This window comes from Plecotus auritus, assembly GCF_963455305.1.
Source record: "Plecotus auritus genome assembly, chromosome: 5".
NCBI lineage: Eukaryota > Metazoa > Chordata > Mammalia > Chiroptera > Vespertilionidae > Plecotus > Plecotus auritus.
In genome coordinates this window covers 142,308,272-142,323,032 of record NC_137776.1, presented here as the reverse complement: position 1 = coordinate 142,323,032, position 14,761 = coordinate 142,308,272, and the positions used below count along the sequence as shown (strand labels likewise).

General features: G+C 41.9%; 1 protein-coding gene across 2 annotated transcripts in view; it reads left to right on the top strand.

Moving 5' to 3' along the window:
* CEMIP2 (cell migration inducing hyaluronidase 2) overlaps nt 1-8,543 on the top strand; it is a 74,173-nt gene extending 65,630 nt beyond the window's left edge. For both annotated transcript variants that reach the window (XM_080669265.1, XM_080669264.1), the window contains exons 22-24: nt 2,901-3,055; nt 6,062-6,165; nt 6,505-8,543. In XM_080669265.1, the coding sequence (XP_080525391.1) occupies nt 2,901-3,055; nt 6,062-6,165; nt 6,505-6,701 (456 nt within the window). In that variant the 3' untranslated portion in view covers nt 6,702-8,543. The remainder of the gene's footprint in view (nt 1-2,900; nt 3,056-6,061; nt 6,166-6,504) is intronic.
* Nucleotides 8,544-14,761: the final 6,218 nt, after the last annotated feature.

Genomic DNA, 14,761 nt, shown 5'->3' with positions numbered 1-14,761 from the left:
GTTTTAGAATTTTTCCTCGGCCTTTTAGTATGAGGTTCCCTGGCTCCCAGTTTTCCGAGGAGGAAAGTGAAGATGCAAAGTGTTGGTTGTCTTTGCTAAGTGGGGTAATGGAAGTACAGGCCTGAGCCTCAGTGTCAGCATTAGAATTTGGGCAAAGGGCCACGCCAGCCAGTGCTAACCAGCTCTTGGCAGGTGGCCTGTCCAAAATCCAGCTGACTTGAGTGCCACCATATAAAGAGCTCTTTGGGGAAGCAGATATCTAGCCATCCAGCTATTTCCAGCCAGGGCCTGGGCCCGGTCTCACGTGGTCTTTTTAGGAGCTCTGTTTTTTTATTAAAGTGGTGGGCAACACATTCACAGATCCACATAAATGTGGGAAAAATTCAACCTTAGTCTTTATTTCGTTCTCAGTTTCTTATCATGTTAAAATATACATAACATAAAATTCACCATCTTCATCTTTGTTAAGTGTGCAGTTCAGTAGTATGAAATATATTCATATTGTGCAACCATCACTACTCTCCATCTCCGGAACATAAATTTGACTTTTTGACAACTCTGAGTTAAGAATATTCCCACCAAAGGGGAGGGTGAAATGGGGAGTATTTTTTAATCAACAGGCATAGAGTTTCAGTTGAGTAAGATGTGTAAGCTCTCCAGGTCCAGCTTGGTGTCTGGAGTGACTCAGTTGTATAAAGGAAGTAAGAGCTGGGTGCCCACTGCAATACTAGATCACTAGATAAAAATTTTTAAGTTACAGTATAGTTGATGTACAACATTATGTTAGTTTCAGGTATACAACATAGTGATTCTACATTTATATACCTTACTAGAGGTCCAGTGCACAAAATTCGTGTACGGGGTGGGGGTCCCCTCAGCCCAGCCTGCACCCTCTGCAATCCAGGACTCCTCGGACATCCCTCTCACAATCTGGGACTGCTGGCTCCTAACTGCTCACCTGCCTGCTGGCCTGATCACCCCTAACTGTCCCCGCCTGCCGGTCTGGTTGCCCCCAACTTCCCCCCTGCTGGCCTGGTCGCCCCCAATACTACTCCCCCCCCCCCCCCCCCCCATCCCACCAGCCTGGTCGCCCCACGCAGCCTGCTGTTCGGTCATCCGTCTGGTTGTTTTGGTCATGATGGCCCCTGGCTTTTTATATATTAGGATGATGTGATTACTACAATATATCTAGTAATCATGTCACTGAACAATATATTATTGACTATATTCCCTGTTCTATACACTCACTAGATAATTAAAGAAAATATTATTTTGCCCAAAAAACCTCATACAGGCTATGCCACAGGGTCTGAAAACACTGTTTCACTCTTGCTGTATACATGAGGTGCCTGGGACCCTAGAAAAGTCACAGGACATGTTTTTTTTGTCATATTTACCAGTAGTACTTTTCACATGCATTTCCTGAAGAGCCTTTGCTAGGACATGGCATTGCTTCATTTGTTTTTTATGGAAAGTGTTATATTTCCTTTAAGTTTTAGGTTTTGGGGTGGGACAGTTTGAGTGTGTTGAAGATCATTTTATATTTTTCCCCCCAAATATATCTCAATTTTAAGTATTTAGATTTTTATTTTTATTTTTTTTGAAATAAATAAGAAATGCCTCTTGTTGTATTTTTTAAAATTTAATTTAGAATTGTCCATCACCATTTATACTCTCCATGCCCTCTTCCACCTCCACTCCCCCACCACACACACACAATCACCACACTGTTGTCCATGTCAGATTTTTAAAAATAAGAGAATCACTTCCAGTCTTTCCAAATCTAAAATGGTACTTAATTTACTTCAAGCATTTACAGAACCATTCTCTGGATTAGATAAATTTAAACACAGCGAAAAGGCCATTTTGCTTCCTGGCAGATCAGATTAGAAATAGTGATTAAAATGAAATTTAAATATAATGTCTCCCTTCGAGGATAAGGGATAGTGGTGACTGTATTTCTCCTTTATTAGCTTTTGGTATAATTTATAACTTTATAAATTTTAAACAGAAACGTGTTTAATTTAGTATTGAATCATTTTTCAGTCTAGTAAGTTCTTTTTATTCCTTTCTGGCTGAGGAATGAATGAATTTGGATGTGTTTAGAGTTCATTTTTTTTGGAAAAGGTATCAAACCGTTCTTTTAAAGGGGATGACTGGAAATTATACAGTGTAGTAATATACTCATGGCTTAAAAACTGGTAAAATTACCATATTTCCATTTTGATTTCAAAGGAGATGAAATGATGGAGATGACGCAATCTAGCTCCTCTGATGTTCCAAACCTGAACTCCATTGCGGGAGGAGAGGGGGGGAGTGTAGATTTTTTCTGAATCAGTGTGACAGTAAGTGAGCTGAGCTGCAGATAGAGGCTGCCACGTGATTGCTGAGTTAGAAAGCTGTGACCCCAATGGGAGAGTATGTGTGTAAGAGTGAAGGTGTTGGCCCATGCCCGATCGGGGCACGTGCCCGGGTTGCAGGCTGGATCCCCAGTAGGGGGTATATAGGAGGCAGTTGATCAATGATTTCCCCTCATCGTTGATGTTTTTATCTCTCTTTCCCTCTCCCTTCCTCTCTGAAATCAATAAATATATATATATTAAAAAAAAAAAAAGAATGAAGACCTTGAACCTGCAGAGAGAGTCCCTCTGCTCAGCTGAGTGCGGGCTGCCACGCTGTGCTCAGAGCATCTTATCCAGTCTGTAAAGTCCAGTCAAGGCAAAGTCAGTGAGCACACGGCACAGTTTCCAATATCGGAAGAGAAAGAGTAAATGGAACGTAGCATCTGAATCCTGTGCAGCTGGATTTGTGGGTTTAGAAGACAGAGGGCTGGGCTGGAGAGAGGAGTCCTTCCGGAGATACTGAGATGGTGATGACAGCAGATGTTTCTGTGTCCTCAGGTCAACGGCACCGACTTTACCTTTCGAAGTGCGGGTGTCCTTCTCCTCATTGTGGATGCCTGCAGCGTTCCCTTCCGGTTGACGGAAAAAAAGTTTTTCCCTCTTGCTGATGTCAGCCTCGTGGGAGTGTATTTAAAAACAGGCATCCCTCCAAGGTAGGTGAGACTTGCTCCACAGAGGGACAGTCACATGATCGGTGACACCTGGTTCACCCTGAGCTTTGGTTTGTTTATCTGCCCTTACAACTGTGGGCATTTGGGACTCTTGAAAGGTTTTTATTCCTTTCTCATCTCAGATGGATGCCTGTGTAGTCTGAGCTGCTTGTCATTGTAAACCTCAGCTTCTCAATAGCGGGACTTAGCCTGCCTGGTGTGGCTCAGTGGTTAAGCGTTGACCTATGACCCAGGAGGTCATGGTTTGATTCCTGGTCAGGGCACATGCCTGGGTTGCAGGCTCGATCCCCAGTGTGAGGATCTCTCATCATTGATGTCTCTATCTCTCCTTCTTCCTTCCTCTCTGAAATAAAAGACAAAAATAATGGGAGCTTGGATGCTAGAAGAGTTTGCAGATGGTGGGAAGGTTCGTATAAGGAGAAAAGCTCAATATTCAGACCATTACTCTCTCTGTTTTAGTAATAAATTTATCTACATTGCATCTGACTCACTCAGAAAGCTCATCATCATTTTAAAACTTTTTCTTTAAATCCTCACCCGGGGATATTTTTTCTATTGATTTTTAGACAGGGTGCAAGGGAGGGAGGAAGCAGAGAGAAAAAGAGAGAGGCATTGATATGAGAAAGACACATTGATTGGTTGCCTCTCCCACACACCCCAACTGGGGCCAGGGATCGAACCCGCAACCAAGGTAGGTGCCCTTGACAGGGAATCGAACCCTCGACCCTTGTGTCCAAGAGCCAGGGCTTAAAACAATTTTTATAGACAGTTTTACCTTTGCAGCCCTCTGTGCCTCTGATGGAACCTCAGACAGCAACGTGCAGTGACTGTGGCAGATGAACTCATCACCTGGGTCACTTGGAAGTGACTAGAAAAGAGTACTTTGATTTTTCAATAGATGAGTATGTGGTCTCTCTCTTAAGAGCCCTAGTCTAATTAGTTTCTCTTTGTTTAATTTCTGAAGAAAGGTGCACAGGAGAGAAACCTTTCTTGTTCTGAGTTGGTCAGATGCCTGGAGGCCGGGAGATGAGTCCTCCCTGCTCCCTTGGCTTCACTGCAGACGTTGATTTACTCACGAGCCTTCATTTAGTGAAGCCACTAAAGGGAAGCACATTCACTTCCCAGGGATTAAAGGCCCATCCAACTTTAGGCTCATCCTCCGTTGGTCTAATCACGTGTGCTCTTCACACATCACAGAACCGGATCTCAGTAAGTCCCATAAATCACTGGATTATTTGAGGGTCATTTTCAATGTGTCCATGTAGCTCTATCTAGTTTAAGACACTTGCAGGGAATTCCTTTCCCAGGCCTCGATTTTCTTTAAGGATTTAAAGATTTTTCCTAATGTTGAAAAGAAACGCACTTATTCCACCTAAAACAATCTAGTACATAAATCTCACCACAAATATTTAGGACAATATAGTAGGTCCTGTAAGATTTATGAGTTACATCCTACAGATTTATGAGTTACAACCAACTCATTAACATGTCACTAGGTTGTTATTAGGAAGGCTTTTGAGCTACTTGTAGTGCTGTTTCTTGATCTGCTGGTTACACAAGTGTGTTTAGTTTGCAAAAGTTGAATGTGCTGCACACTTAGGAGTACTATTCTGTGTGTACGTTGTATCTTAACAAAATGTTAGGAAGTTATGGTGCAACTGGCAGTGACTTCTAGGGATTCTGGGTATGTGTGGGGTGCAGGTGGGTGAGGGGACCTGTAGGTGATATCATGGGACCAGCCTGAGTCACTATGACCATTGAAGAAGGTCAGGCCTCAAGGTTGCTATGGTCAGACCTGTGGTCTGATTCTGGGTTTAGTCACTACTGCTGTTAGAAAGGCTTTAACAAAACCCCACACCAATGTAAAACTTAGGAATCGTAATAAGAAATGTCAAGACCCATATTAAGAAAATAAGTGCTTTACTATAGGATATAGAAGAGTTGAATAGAAAGAGAAACATTCCCTTTTTCTGGATGGAAAGTTAATACTGTATGGATTCATTCTAACTAAATTAGAGATTTAATACATTTCCTTTAGTGTCCCAGTTGGTCACTTTTCCATTGTATTTCACATATGACAGTGCGGTTCATCTGGAAGAATCAATGTGGGAGAGTAATAAAATACAAATTTTAAACAAATTATGTTAATACAAGGGGCTTATTTTATATTAAAATAAACCATGAAGTCATAGTGATTAAGCTAGTGTGGTATTGGCAGAGGAGAGATCAGGAGAAGAGAGAATCCACAAACACATTTGAATATTTGTGTTGATATACTGCATAATAAAGACAAAAATTTAAACCAAACCACGGGGAACAGATTTTATTTTGTTTCTTTTTAGAATTAGTGTTCATTTATTTACTTAATAAATAGATAAAAAGAGCATCTGAAACAAACAAAACTAACTTCCCTTGTTACAATAGTTTATTCCATAAAAGGTCTGTGTCCCAAGCATCCACTAGGTCAGCTGACCTAAAATAACTTGTTTTCCCTACATTTAGAGACCTCTTGTAATAGCAACATAGGTCCTAGGTGGGGCAGGGAACTTGTAATAGCAGGAATGAAAAAACATCTGGGTTCTTTCTGTTTTGTTTTGTTTTGAGTTCTGCTTTTATCTAGTATTTCTATTCTCTACTGCACCCATTTTCAACTGGTGTGCCACAAGAATTTTTAAAGCGTGCTTTGCCTGACTGTTGAGCCAGGGACATGACCTCTTTTCCCTTAGATTGTCAAATGCAAAAATGATAACAGCCAACAGAACAATAGCCGTCCTGTGTGAATGATCAAAATTATACCTATTTTTTTGTCAGATCAGCAAAATATACATTTTGCTGGTGTTTCACAGAATTTTAGTCATTAGTTTATGTGTGCCATGAGGTGAAAAGGTTGGGAATCACTGCTCTACTGTATATACTTCATAACGTAACCCAGCAAATACATGCGGAATTATTGAAATTTGCTCTGACTTTCCTAACTTTTACATACAGGTCTGTTGTTCTATTGAGCACAAGAGGAGAAATAAAGCAGTTGAATATTTCAGATTCATTAATACCTCTGGGATTAGCCAAACCAGCTCATCTTTCTAACAAAGGTTTGTGTTTGTTTTCTTCTACAAAGTTCCTAGGAGGCCAGCAACAGTCACATTTGTATGGTGAAATGCAGCTACCAGACTTTTCTTGAGCTTCTTTTGCTCATGAAGATGCTTTCTAAATAAGGAGACTGTGTTAGAGGAAGCGTGCTGGGATGTGGTTTGTTATTTGGGACACGAGGTGGGTGGTAAGAGTTCATTTGCTGAGTAAGGAGGTGTAGTTTTGTTGCTTTATAGCCATCTTTGTTTTGCTCACCTCCAACATTATCTTGCCTAGAACGAGGAGTTGTACAAATTGAACTTTTCTGTTTTTTTTTTGTTTTTTTTTGTTTTTTTTTTTAGGGAGCACCATATTTTTGGGATTCAGCGGAAACTCTAAACCATCATGGACTAAGCTATTTACCAGTCCTGCTGGACAGGGCCTTGGGCTGCTGGAACAATTCATACCTTTGCAGCTGGAGGAATATGGTTGTCCCAGAATCGGCGCTGTCCGCAGGAGAGACCTGGAGCTGTTAAAGCAAACTTCAAAAGCACATTAGAGACTAACTGTAACTTAAGTGCTGGGGGAAAAATGTGAACTAACTTATTTAATTTATGGCATTTTAAAATGACACTGTTAACCCAACGGAACCATTTTCCTGTTTGATACAGAGAGGGAAGGAAAGAAAGAGTTTAAAATGATTGCTTGAATACCAGCTCATGCACCTTGTAGTTGTACAAAATGTTAAGAATTTATTTGTATTTGTTAGGCTGGTATATTTAGAGGGCAGTTCTCTTATTCCTCACCTTCCACCCCTGTGTTTTGTAGTGACCATAAGCAGTGCTTCACCTTTCGTATAATGGGATGTCGTGGGGTGGGGTGGGGTCGGGTGCGGTGAGGGCTTCTGAGAATCAGCCTGAGTCCCTGAGAGGACCGGCTCTTGTAGCACCTTGGATACTTGAAGTCTAATGCTGAGTTGTGTCATTGACTTTGGGTCAGCAGCTGACTTGGGTGGCTGGCATGTTCAGTGATGCCTTGGGCCCTGGTTCTGGGCAGCCTTTGAGGATTTTATATGATACTGAATGATAGAATTTTAAGTGGCAACTCAGGCCCAGCTCATGCCCATTTTTTGCCTGGACATGTGCTATTTTTATTCAGTTGTATATTGATTCCTTCTAAGGGTTCAACTTTCCAACAGGAAGTAGTACATTGGGACAAAGGGCTTTTAGGGATTAGACATCCCTTTAATCTGTGACCATTGGGCAAAAATTTGACCTACACCAAGGTCTGTTGGGACCATTTTTGTAGCTTTAATCCTTTAACTGTTTGGACTGTATATTTGTGTTTAAAATGCAGACCTGAGCTGAATATTTACTTACTCTTTTTTTTTTTTTTGAAGAAGCAGGCTGTTTTCCTGAACTGTAAACTCAAGTCATTTCAACTTGCACAAAGGAAGTCTGTTCTTAGAGTTGCTCCTGCACCCAGGTTTTTTGTTGTTTTTGTGTGTAGATTTTTTTTTAAAGCTTTTCTGCTCACCATCCTGCCAAGAAAATGGCAGAAAGCTTAATGATACCCCAAAATATTGTACTCAGGGGGGAGGAAAAGGGGAGAGCCTTTTAAGGATCAGATCATAGAGGGGACATTCAGAAATGAACATCGTCATAGTCAGTCATCTTAATTAAATTGTTAGAGCTGATTTTAAAAAGGTGCCACGGCGCCCTCTTTGCCTTCCGCTGGCTGCATGCATCTCCCGCCCATGAGGATTGCATGAGGCAAGAGGACATGCGCTCCTGGCCCGGGACACCACCACACCAAGAGCAAAGAAGCATCAAAATGCCTTTACCTTCTCCTAAGCCCACAATGCATGAAGCATAGTGGAGGAATGGTCACAGCGAGAGAGTAGGAAGTGTGTTCAGGCTGACTTTGGCCATGAGTACAGACAAATTCACGCTCCTCTTCCAAGAGCCTCGGCGGGTGGCCCATCTCTTGTGTCCAGGAGAGACTGCAGAGCAGCTCTGTGACTTCTGTTACTTTATGACACATGCTACCTCAAAGTGCTACCGAGAAACCTTTCTAACTGTACGTGCCCTTCCTGAGGGCACACGTCTTAATCAAAGTGTAGGGGGGTTTTGTTTGTCTGTTTGTTTTGTACATTGATGAATGAGATCTTACCTATTAAATATATTATTGGATCATGGTTCCTGAAGGGGATTAGTTTGAGTGTGTGTGTGTGTGTCTGTGTGTTTTATGACTTAAATATTTGTGTGTGTGTGTCTTTTAGAGTTTGGCTCTTTAAAGATTTGGAGAGAATATGTAATATAGTTCTAAGGCACTCAGTTTTTCTGATTTATATGCTAATTATCGGGCCCTAAGTTAAATAAATAAAAATATGTGTGCATGTATTTTTGTGTGTGTGTGGCTATGTATCTAGCAACCAGTCAACCAATCTATCATTTTTAAATGCCATATTTCAGCTGTAAAGAACTTACTGGCAGAAATGAGAGAGGGAAAACTGTCCACTAAGTAGATATTGCAAGGCCAAGCTTCAGAAGGGTAGGGATTATTCTCCAATGCAGAGGTCCTCAACCTTGGCTGCACATTAGAATCACTTGGGAGCTTTGAAAATGTGGAGCCCTGGGCCTCACCCTCTCCCCAACCCCTACGTTTAGATTTGATCGGTGTGGGGTGCAGCCTGGACACTGGAATTTTTTTAAAGCTCCCTGGGTGATTCTAGCATGCAGCCAGGTTTAGGAACCACTGCACTAATATAATAGGGCCACTGTTTAACTCCAGTCTGCAATTTTTTTGTGACAAAAACAAAATTCCATTTATCTATTATTTTTATTTGCAGTTCTTATGTTACAGAACTCATCATCCTAAACAAAGCATTTTACTGTTCTCTTCTTTTAATAGAACTTTCAATGCAGTTTTTAGTCCTTAATTATCTCAAATTTTTAAATGGGTCATCTAAAGTTATATACACATTTAGGCCATCGGGAGCTAAGCAATCTGTTTTATTTCTACTGAGAAAATATATTCAAAGGTAATTTATAAGTTCATAAGCATTTTCCATCAGGTGAGGCAATTGGTTGAGCTCCAGAAACGAGGCCATCCACCCTTCAGCCAGCTGATGGGAAACAGGGCCTCCTCATAAGTCAGCACCTCAGGTTTCACGTCCTTGCTGTGAGATTCCTGCCCTGCCACCGGAACCAGCGCACTGTATGTTAGTTACCTGCAGAGGCCGGAAGAGTGCTTGTGGGAAGATGAAAGGCAGATACAGTCTTACAGAAGATGACTCCAAAGCAACCGCTAAGCTGATGTTTAGACAGGGAGGGGAGGAGTTATTTATGACTCCTCTGTTCTCCAGCTCCATCAGGAGAGAACACATCCTCAAGCCATTAAATGGATTAGTTTGTATGAGGAGGGGTGGGCAAGGAGGTGATGGATAGAGGCTTGAATGTTTCAGATAACTAGGTGTTTATTCCTTACGAGATGAGGTAATGTTTGGATAAGTCCAGTTGAAAGGCTGCTCAGTGAGCAGGAATGCTCTTAGTTAATGCCAGTGTTCTTTTTTCCCAATGGATCCTAAGTAGTTAAGTACTTAGATTCCATCGTGACAATGTTTGTTGTTTTCATGATGCAGAGTTGGAGTTTATCTCCAGAATCCTTGTTTGGGTTTCAGATACTTATGGAGCCATGTTTAATAAGGAAAAATTCCCCTAGAGGTGAAGACTGAGTGGGGATAATTGGGGAACAGATTTGCATCATTACTGTTAGTCTTACTTGGTAATAGCCCAGTCTGCTAGAAATGGGAGCTGACACGCTGGGCTGGAACAAATTTTCAACATAAGGTCAGGGAGAAGAAAAAATCAAGGACAGGCACCCTCAGTCCCTTGTTCACAAATAACAAAATGTTCACATCTTGCTGGATCACTGGAGTTATTGGGAAGGTAGAGGTTTTTACCCTAATTTATCTTCAATATGAGAGAGAAGCTGAAAAAAAGGATGCTAATTAGGCCCTCGGGTTGTGGAGAAGGGCACTCACACTTTTTTATGTGATAAAATTAGAGAATGACTAAACTGTGAAGATATATAAATGAGGAACTATGCCCCACAGGGCATCCAAAAACATCGGCCAAAGCAATTAATGAAAATGTTATATCTGAAAATATACAAAAAGGTCAGAAAACAACTTCATAGATTTGCTTTTTTTTCCCCTCAGATGGACAGTGTGACTACTCTGGCTATGAAAAGCGCTAACAAATTTAGGGTTCATCCTCAGGAAAGCTCAGACCTGATGACAACAGTTGACTCTCAGGGTTTGCCAAACTTACCCATGTAGGCCAGGCCTGTCCCCCTGACTGGTTTTGTACCAGTCTGAACTAAGAACGGTTTTTACATCTTTAACTACAACATGTTGGAAAAAGTCAGAAGAGGAGGAATTTATGATGTGAAAATTATGTCCGTGAATGAAGTCGCATTGGAAGGGAGCCACACTCATTTGCTCACATGTTGACCGACTTACATATTTAATGGCAGATTTGAGCCGTTGCCACAGAGACTATATGTATGGCCTGCAAAGCCAAAAATATTTCCTATGTGTTCCGTTACTGAAAAAGTTGGCTGACCCTTGATCTCCCTGAAGGGTATAGTGGTGTTCATTGTACTGCTCTTGGGACTTTCCTAAGGTTTGAGAGTTTTTTTAAATAGAAGGTTTAGGAAAAAAAAAACTTGCATCAGAATCCCCTGAGGTGCTTATTGAAAATGCAGAATCCCAAACCCTAGTTCAGACTGGAGAATTGGCATCTCCGGGAGCTGACACTGGCAATATGATTTTATAACGAGCTCCTTCCGTGGGTCTCAGGAACACTCAAGTTTGAGAACCCCATAGAGGGGAGCCCCCGTTATTTCTTTCCCTCTTTTCTGTAAATAGAGAGTGCACCTGAGTAAATCTGAATGTTGGGTTTTTAACCCCGATGGCTCCATTCTACACCATCTTCCCCAGAACTCTTTGTGACTAATGCAGGGCAGGTCTGATGCACAGCACAGTATGTGGCTATTACTGGGGCAAAGGCTTAGAGCTCGTAGTAAAGTCCTCTCTCCACTGAGTGTGAAATTGTCACTGTTATAATGATTCCATTAGTTACACTTATCCTTACAATAAAATCCCAGCCATCCTTTGTTTTCTGCAAGTTCTTTTTATTATTTTAAGGAGTTTAAAGGGAATTGTACATATAACCACAATCGGGCTGTGCAGACTAAAAAAAAACAAGTTTCTTTGCGTTTGAACGGACCTGTGTCCACCTTAATTATTTCCCATGTATCAAAGCACTGATTGGTAATTCCAGATCTTTTTTTAAGGTAGGATGATTTATTTCATACAAGCAGTTTGCTTTAGAAGCAAAAGGCTTTGAATACATGAACTTCATGGCAGCGGTGGGAGGTGGTTGGATGGTCTTGGAGGGTAATAAAATTGGTCTTTGCCAGGAAAGACGGTGGGGCACTATCTGGGAAGGCCTAACAAGTTTACTTTCTCCCATCAGCTTATATGGATCATAAACACCCAGTTCTTTTTTCTTTATTTAAATATTCTTTTATTGATTTCGGAGGAAGGAAGAGGGAGAGATAGAAACATCAATGATGAGAGAGAATCACTGACCGGCTGCCTCCTGCACACCCCCTAGGGGGGACTGAGCCCCCAACCCGAGCATGTGCCCTGGCTGGGAATCAAACCGTGACCTCTTGGTTCATGGGTCAACACTCAACCACTGAGCCACGCCGGCCAGACAACACCCAGTTCTTGAGGGAGAAAGGCTTAGGTCAGATAGGTTTCTGATGGGGGAGAGTGTAGGACTTACAAATATCAGGAGGCCAGGAGCATCATGAGCTCCCCATGTGGACAGGAGGAGTTCTGACAGAGGAGAGACCACGCCAAAACTTGTCACCTGTTTCCAAAATGTGCATGTGAGTAGTGGACTCGAGATGGTCTGTTGCTCTGGGTATGTATGGTGGATGCTTTTGTCACCAAACTTGGTTTGATGCCAGCTAAGGCTCTTTACCAGTGGTGTTGCTTTGAGCAGTTTCCTCCTGCTGATTCTCAACTTTCTCATCTGTAAAATGGAGCTGCTAATACTTTGTAAAGTTACAAAGGGAATTATATGAGATCTAGAGGCCCAGTGCACAAAATTCTTGCACTCGGGGGTGGGGGGTCTCTCAGCCCGGCCTGTGCCCTCTCATAGTCTGGGAGCCCTTGGGGGATGTCTGACTGATGGCTTAGGCCTGCTCCCCGGCAGTCAGACATCCTTAGCGCTGCTGTAGAGGCGGGAGTGGCTCCTGCCACTGCCGCTGGGCTCGCCAGCTGTGAGCCCGGCTTCTGGCTTTGAGCATCTGCCCCCTGGTGGTCAGTGCACATCATAGCAACTGGTTGTTCCGCTGTTCGATCGATTTGCATATTAGCCTTTTATTATATAGGATAGCCATGGTTCACAGACACGGCTTGTCATCAACAATACCCAGGTGGTTTGTCTAAAAAAAAAAAAAAAAAAAATATCAGATTTCCAGACATCTGTGAATTCTAATTTAGTAGTTTTTCAAGGGCTAAGGATTAGGAAATACGCATTTTTTTCAAAACAAACTTCTGAGATAATGCCAGATTTGGGAACCACTGAGAACACCCTTGCCCTACTTTTACCTACTTCCTTTGCTCGGTGTGTGTCTAGACAGCAGGTCCTCAGGCCAGGTCCTAGTTTAGTGAACTGGTTTGAGCATCCCCATGAGGTTTGCTTTTATGCCCTCAGTAGACCAGTTCTGTACGGACTGGAGCTGTGAAACGTGGAAAGAGCACTCTGAAATGGAAATGTTGCTGCACCCTCTTCTGCCACTGGTATGTGCAGTTTCCTGCTGTTCATTCTCATGAGGAGAAACCTCAGTTCAGCTAATGGTTTGTCTCTTCTAATCCTTTTTACTATAAACAAGCACAGAATGAAAACAACTCATTAGTAATGATCTCTCTCTTAGTACTTTAAGCACCCACATTTTCGCTCTTATCAAGTAGGGAAATGTTAACATGCAGTGCAATGGTTCCGAGCTGAGTTAGTTATATGACAAGCTGAAGCTGAGGACTTGGAAAAGGAGTGCCTTGGGCAGCAAGCCTTCTCATGTTTCTGCACCCCGTTTCTTCCTACTCCTGCCTCCACCCCTCCTTACTGCCCAGGGTCCACTGCTGCAGCCTTTTTTTACTGGGGAAGACCACATTCTCAGACCTCTCTGTACCTTTCACTCCCCATCACTGCCTTCAGGATCCTTAGTTCTTGCTAAACTCATTCAAAATCAGGTTGGTCCTCCTGTCTGAAACAAATTCCTCTCTTAGGCAACAATGCTATTTTAATATCTGCCCACAGTATCTATAATGTTAAAAGTAATGTGCTCCTGGAAGTTTTACTTAGGTGGTTGTTATTGGGTTTTTTTATTTAAATATATTTTATTGATTTTTACAGAGAGGAAGGGAGAAGGATAGAGAGTGAGAAACATTGAGAAAGGAACATCGATCTGCTGCCTCCTACATGCTCCCCACTGGGGATGGAGCCCGCAACCAAGGTACATGCCCTTGACCAGAATTGAACCCAGGACCTTTCAGTCCACAGGCCGACGCTCTATCCACTGAGCCAAACCAGCTAGGACTGATTGGTTTGTTTTTAAAGCAATTTGCCTTCCTGCATATTCCACCTACATGAGGTTGATGCCATCCGTAGAGGAAGTTACAGAATTGGAAAACCCACCAACCAGATAAGCAGTCACTGGGTAATTGAGTCAGTACCATTTATAGGACATGAGCACTTATATTTGAATGGTGTCCCCCCTGATCATCCTCAGAAAGGCTATAGATAAAACTGCGATTTTCCTTCTGAACACCGAGACTGGATAAGGAACCCTACTTGGCTCTGAAACATATAATCCGTTTGGATTCCAGACCCAGGGTCTTGGCCACAAGAAAGTGCACTTATCCCAACATCTTCCTGAAGCTGTGCTCTGTGAGCACTGGAGAATCCCCTTTGTTTGTAGTGTCTTGCATTTCTGTAAATCACCTTTTTTAATAGCTGAAAGGAAGAGATTTGGTAATTATAGCGTTCCTTTGTTGCAGCTTTATATTGGAAACATATGCCAGCCAGGCTAAGTAAGGATCCAAGTGCATAGATGATATATAAACAAGATTAGGAATCACAAGGATTAGGGGCTTCCTGTGCAGTGTTATCCAGAGGAAGAAGGTCAATTACAAACACAATTTGTGTGTGTGTGTGTGTGTGTGTGTGTGTGTGTGGAGTGATTTTATTATATTGATGATCTATGCAGGGTGGGGGCAAAAGTAGGTTTACAGTTGTTCCTATGGGAAACCATACAATAATTAATAAACAATAGTACAAGAATAGACTGCATTTTTTGAGTACTCACAATTGTAAACCTACTTTTGCTCCACCCTGTGTTTTCTGGCTCTTGTTTCCAATTTCTTGAAATTAGTTAATTTGTTGATTTCAGTTTATCATTTTTAATTTAATATTTAAAATAATTGGATTAAAAATTATTGACAAGTATAATTATTGGGTATTTTGGATAATCAACTTC